The 6984-nt window shown below is 34.3% G+C and overlaps 1 protein-coding gene across 2 annotated transcripts; it reads left to right on the forward strand.

The window, feature by feature from the left end:
• The first annotated feature begins 2985 nt into the window (after positions 1-2985).
• Positions 2986-6335, forward strand: LOC21401649 (UBP1-associated protein 2C). Of its 2 annotated transcripts, none has more exons than XM_010109960.2 (2): positions 2986-4365; positions 6029-6335. In XM_010109960.2, exon 1 carries the CDS (start codon positions 3114-3116, stop codon positions 4362-4364), a length of 1251 nt encoding a protein of 416 aa, XP_010108262.1. In that variant the 5' UTR covers positions 2986-3113; the 3' UTR covers position 4365; positions 6029-6335. The 2 variants fall into 2 exon arrangements, with proteins under 2 accessions (XP_010108262.1, XP_024029143.1); XM_024173375.1 differs by lacking the exon at positions 6029-6335 and adding an exon at positions 5855-6010.
• Positions 6336-6984: the final 649 nt, after the last annotated feature.

Here is a 6984-nt window from a genome sequence, read left to right on the forward strand (position 1 = left end):
TAATAAATATATATTATATTGTAATTATATATATTATATTATAATATAATATAGTCGTTATTTTTATCTATCCATAGCAATTTAATGTCATAATTTATCAAATGCTATTACACTGATTTTAGAACCAGTACGCCTACTATAATTATAGTTTACCAAACACTCAGCTGCTTTTTGTAACATCTGTTTTTTCTTTTTTTACAGCAAAAAATAATTTTTTTCAAAATCTATAGCAATAACAAACTAAGCCTTAATCAAGCTCTATTGACTAAAATGTAGTTACAAAAAAGTAGGTGCGTTTGGTAGTATTTCTTAGAGCCCAAAATCACTTCTCTAGCAATTAGAAGTTGATAATGGTGTTTGGTAAAAACCATAAAAAGTGATTTTTAAAGAATTTTTGAAGAATCTACACTCAAAATGAGAAGCATCCCAAAGGCAACTTTAACTTTTAGATTATGCAGGAATCAGTATAGTACAATTAATGATTATCAACAAAGTTACATTAAATAATTTATTATTAATTACTAATTATATTATATATTAATTAATAATTAATATATAGATATACTTACTAACTAATAAATAGATAGTAATTACTTAATTATTATTTAAATATTAATTTATTACTATTAAGTTTTTTATTATATTAATAAAATAGTAAATAATATAGTAATTATTTATTTAGTTAAAGATTAATATTCAAAAATTAATTATATAACATATTAACGATAAAACAAGTAATAATAAGTTATTAAATAAATAATTTATAATTAATATATCAATAATATATTATGTTAATTATAATATATTAATTAGTAAATAGTTAGAAAATAAAAAATAAATAGTAATTATTTAGTTAATGATTAATATTAAATTATAATTATCAATATGTAATATATTAATCAATAATAATTAATAATTGATAATTAGTAATTAATCATGATAAAAAGAATAATTATCAATATTAATAAATTATATATATACTAATTATTTTTAATACATTAATTAATTACATATAATCTAATGTATATGAGTGCACTACTAACATAGTACTTACTTATAATTAATTACTAATTACTCTTTTTAATTATTTAGTATATTAATTTATTATATATATAGTTTAATTAATAAAGTACTCATTAATGATAATTTATCTATTATTATTATATTATTAATATATTATTTTTTATTTGCTAAATAATTATCAATTATTAATTACTTTATATATTAATTTAATATTATTAATTTCGGTCATCTTAACTACTCAAAACAATTCAATCTCATAATTTACCAAATGCCATTACACTACTTTTGGAACAAGCAACACTTGTATAATTACAGTTTACCAAACACTCAGTTGCTTTTTGTAACAGCTGATTTTTCCTTCAGCACAGCTAAAAGCAATTTTTTCATAATTTACAGTACTACCAAACTGGCCCAGAGAGAGAGGCGTGTCTGTGGGAAAGAAAAGAAAAAAAAGGAAAAGAAAACCCCAGGGGTAAAATTGGAAGAGAGAATTTCATTTGAAAATAAAAAGCGCATATGTGGTTTTATTTAATAATTTTTAAAAAAACATTCTATAGCATTAAAATGCACCAACAAAATATGTTATTTGCTATATTTTCCCTAGAAAGATTATGGACTTGGATCATTTTTGTCGCTTTTAGAATTACTTTTAACAGTGAAGCATATGTGAAATAGGATTTCGTTTGTGAATTTAATTAATTGTTGCATGAGTCTGAATTTTTATATCTTATTCTTGATTAATACATTTTTAACTAATATAGTAACTTAATTAAAAATGATATTAATCAACAGTAAATTGTAAAAATTTAAATCTATACACTTTAAGGGGTATTTGTCTTTTTTTTTTTTTAAGTAAATGTTTTTGGAGTTTTCCTTTATATGTATATATACCAAGTCTTTAGGGGCAAGAGAATGTAATACTAGCATGTGTTTTGTTGAATGAACGAATGGAAAATATTTTTCTTTATTGTTATTTTTTGAGTTACACAAACGTTATGGACCAACAAATATCGACTTTATAGTGAAAGTCACGATAAATCTAGCCGAGTTATTATGTTGACCGGTGATAACCTACTAGGGTACTTTGCCATTGATTGTATTCTCAACCAAACATCTTTTGTAAGTGAGAGGAAAAGGCTTACTTGGATTTTGTCGGATAAGGTACATTATTGGTTAGTGCTCACATAGAACAAATCAAGTGGCATGACATCTGTTGATGGACGTTTTTGTATAACGCCATCGGAGAGTCCACGCTTAATAATTTTATTATGCAACACGATTAGACTCGTTTAAAATTCAAACTCAGAGAATTTATATGGGTTTTGATTTGGTGGGCCTTGAGCAATTGAATCGATTCATTTATTTTTGAGTAATTTTGATAAATATTTTTTAAAAATATATGAGTCAGAATTTTTATTTTTTATTTTTGATTCATAACTTTTTTAGTTAAATAATTACACTAATAAAAGAGTATTTATCAAGAGTAAAGAGTAAATATTTAAATTTATACACTCTCAAAGATAAATTCTCTATTTTTTCTTTATTTCTTAGTCTAATATGATTTTTAAGTCCTAGTGAGTGTTTTTAAAATAGTTACGCTAAGGAGTAAATGAGTGATAGAGAATTCAACCTGAGAATTCTTTATGTCACTCTACTTGAAAATAAGTAGTCGTCATTCAATTAATAAAGAGAAAATAAAAAGTCACAATGACACTCAATTATTTAAAATAACATAAATAATAGGCTTACAAAAAAGCATGACAAACCATATACTTTTTCTCAATTATTTTTCCGATTGGGGCCTTTGTCACACATATTTAAACTTAAGAGGTCAAATTTTAAATGCATTTTTTTCAAAGGGCGTTTTTAGCAATAAATGAGAAATTCAGGGACAACAGTGCAAATAAGCCTTCTATTTAATCCAAATTGTCCCATCCAAGCTCAAAATTCACTTTCCCCCAGTTTCCCTAGTCCGCTCGCTCTTCTTGATTTCCTCTCTCAAGTCTTACAAGCCTAGGGTTAGGGTTAGCGATAGGGTTAGGGTTTATCATCGGAATCTTCGAGACCTTCTTTCTTCCACAACAATCAACATGGACCCATCGAAGAAGCGCAAGATGGAGGAGAATGGCGTCGTATCGGCGGCCGCCGCCGACAATTACCCGCCGTCCCTCACCCTGGAGGACGCTCGGAAGATGATCGAGTCCTTCAGCCATGACCAGCTCCTCGACATCCTCCAGAACGCGGTGGTCCGCCACGTGGACGTCCTCGACGCCGTCCGATCGGCCAACCGGGATATCGCCCACCGGAAGCTCTTCATCAGGGGCCTAGGGTTGGACACCACCACCGATGGCCTCCGCGCCCTCTTCTCCGTCTACGGCGAGCTCGAAGAGGCCGTCGTGATTCTCGACAAGACCACCGGCAAGAGCAAGGGCTACGGTTTCGTCACCTTCCGCCACGTGGACGGCGCTCTCCTCGCCCTCAAGGAACCCAGCAAGAAGATTGACGGCCGGATGACCGTCACGCAGCTCGCCGCGGCGGGGAATTCCTCCTCCAACACCACCGCCAACCCCGTCTCCGTGGCCTCCGCCGACGTCTCCCAAAGGAAGATCTACGTCGCCAACGTGCCGTACGACATGACGCCGGAGAAGCTCTTGGCGCACTTCTCGCTTTTCGGAGAGGTCGAGGAAGGACCGCTAGGGTTCGATAAGCAGACGGGGAAGTGCAGGGGCTACGCGCTGTTCGTGTACAAGACCCCCGAGGGAGCGCGGGCGGCGCTCGTTGATCCCGTGAAGACGATCGAAGGGCGGCAATTGAGTTGCAAATTGGCAATCGACGGGAAGAAGGGGAAGCAGGGTGCGGTGCAGAATGGTGTTCAGGCGGCAGCCCCGGGAGGTCCGGGGAATGCTCCGCCGGCTTCTATGCCCGGGCAATTCAACGGGCCAGGCGGAATTGGATCTTACAGCGGGTTTTCTGGCGTGCCACAGCTGCCGATTGGCCATCATCATCAGCATCATGGTTTGAACCCCTCGTTGGCAGGGCCGCCGGGTGGTCAAGGGCCGTCTTCGCTGGGTGCTGGTGGTGGTTACGGAGCGGGGCTTAGTGGGCCTTATAGTGGGTATGGGCCGAATTCCGCGGGTTATGGCAGCGGAGCAGGCGGAGGATTAACTGGTGCAGGTGCTGGGGGTGGTTCTGGTGGAATGCCGACTGGAGGGTATCCGGAGAGTGGCCATTATGGTTTGTCATCGTCGTCTGCGTATCCTAATCCGCACCACCAGCAACCTGGAACGTCGCCGATCCCAAGAGTTCCACCTGGAGGAATGTACCCGCCTCCTTATTACTGAGGTAATATTTCATGATTCTTTAGTTCTTAGTGTTCTTTTTCTTGCTTTATTTATATTCTTGTTTCTCTCTAAAGAATTTGCAAAGTTTTATGCTATTGTTTATGTTGTTTGGTTCTTGTAGTGTATTCTGTTTATATGTTTGTGTTCGAAAGTTCAAGTTTTTATATTTAGGTTTTTCCTGGTTCTTTACTTTTATTATTGTTGTTGCTGTTGTTCTTATTCTTATCATTAACAGCTTTCGCACTGCAAAGTGCATCCTCCTGTTTTAAATCACACTTATAAAATCTCCTGTTTTATGAAATCTCTGGCACGGTTTGATCTAATACTTTGAGAAAAAGAATTATTGCCTGATTAAAAATAGTTTGATTTCTTAAATTGACGCACTGTTTCCATCGCCCACTTTATGGATTTTGTTGATTTGTTCTGTGTGATTTTTTAAATGATTTCTTCATTTGATTAATATCTTTAGATTGATCAAGATTCGAGTCATAACAGCTGTTTTTCTGAGTTTATTGTTAGAAGATTTTAATTTCTCATCTAGTTTGTATGATACAATGATGACAAAGATTAAAAAAAAATCATAACCGCCACAAGAGTATGAAATCTTGTGTATTTTTTTGGAATCTAGTTCTCTCAATCTCATGTTCTCCAGGACGTTGACTCTTTTGTACTCTTTTATTTATTAAAAAGCATTTTATTTTTCCTGTGTACAAGTTTCTATTTCTTACATGAAAATGTCAATCTGTATGTTGCGCTTTTGCATTGCATTGGTGTATTTCTTTTGAGTGTTTTGTTTCCTGTTAAGTTTTTGAGTGGAGAAACTAGTTTCACTTTGATTCTTTGTGCATCTTTCAAGTTTATAACTGAAGAGTGTTGGTAAACAGAATGAAATTTCTAATTCTGGTAAGTTTTTTGAGAAGAGATGGTATCCTGTTTGAGGTTGCATTTAATCGTGTTTCATTAAATTGGGTTGTGATCTGAGGTTCATTACAAAGTATGTGTTAGTACATTTAACACTTTAATTAGAATAATAAATGGGTACTAGGTGTGCGCCTGTAGTTAAAGGCTTGATTAACTAGATTCGTTTTGTCTGGCTTGAGGCCTGTTAAATAACTAGTGGTAGGAAAGACTGGCATGGGATTAGTTATTGCAGCCTTTTGGCCTGATTTTTGTGTGTGTGTATGCCTGGGTGATATTCGAGTTGCACATTTTCCTGTTATAACTTAAATATTGTTGCTTCTATTGCTGCGTAAAAGATGTTCCTTGTTTGCTGCTTTTCCTTCTGTATTTTTATATATAATTTTTTTTATTAAGCATTATTTAGAAGGTTGATCTCCAGTACAACTAATATTCGTCTCCTGCAGATTTTTTTTTTTCCTTTTAGCATATATATTTTTGCTATAAATGTCATTTTTTTTTCTATGTTTATTGGTTTCATGTTGATTAATTGTTTTGTTTTCCTGCTTTGTGATTCTCTATTTCTTGATTAGGATTTATGAAGTTCATCACGAAGTGTTCATCTGATCTTGGGAGCAATGTGGTCCAATGAATTCTAGTTACTTTATATATGAATGATTTCTGTTTGTCAATTTAGTTTTTGGTCTTTTTTAAGATTCTCATTCTATGGAATGATGAATTGAGTTGCTGATGGATGTTTGATTCAGGTTTCTGACAGCTTATTGGGCGCAGATGCTTTTTATGGTTCTGGTGATTGCGTGATTGCAGACTATATGCTCTACTTTGATGATTGTATTAGCATGCTACTTCACTTCGTCTGCCCTTTTGAGTTGTGGTGCTTTTCTGTGTTGGTAGAAAACATGATTAGAGTACATTATATATATGCTGATGTATTTCTGCCTGGACCTCTCAGCCATCTGGCTTTCTTTTTTTTAATCAATAACATAGTTTAGCGATACAAGTTTTGACATGTATATTTTTTTTCTTGTTTTAGCATTTGTGTATTCTTGTTGCTGTTTTTATTGATGTGGAAGCAATTTTTATCTTACAATGATTTGATGTAACAGCTTTTCGAGTTGTGTTCGTTCTCTCTGTATATCTCTTTTAAGTTTTGTTGCATAAAGATCCAAGAACCTACTCCACATGAATTTTAATGCTGGTTTTTGGTTGGCGGAGGCGTACACGGTTTTTTTATGATTTTGCTTTGTGATGCTGGAATGACTACATGACAGTTTTTACACATCACGTTTTCTGGAATCTTTACTCATGGCTGTGTTATGTGGTCGCGTCATTATTATCTATTTTCCCGAAATGAGGACGCTCCTAGATGCAGAAATGTGAAGACTCTCTTACACCAGATAGCGCTTGTATTGGACCAAACATGTGTATTTCTTTTTTTCCTCTTGGAACTTCTCTCCTCTACTCTTGATGGTAAAATTACAGCGAATGGATAATTGGATGTTTTCTCTCGTTGTTTCAAAATTTCATGCTTCGAAGTGTTTTATTTGCACATTTGTGATTTCTTTGCTCTTTTCTTAAACTTGGGAAAACGGATTGTCGATGGTTGTTGCCTCCTCAAAATCCAAAAAGTGAATGCGCAAGTTTTGTGTTTGTGCCTACACGCCTATAAAATTATTATGGAAAATGCCGCCAACTCATGTTT

This window comes from Morus notabilis, unplaced genomic scaffold, assembly GCF_000414095.1.
Source record: "Morus notabilis unplaced genomic scaffold, ASM41409v2 Scaffold79, whole genome shotgun sequence".
In the NCBI taxonomy this organism is placed as follows: domain Eukaryota; kingdom Viridiplantae; phylum Streptophyta; class Magnoliopsida; order Rosales; family Moraceae; genus Morus; species Morus notabilis.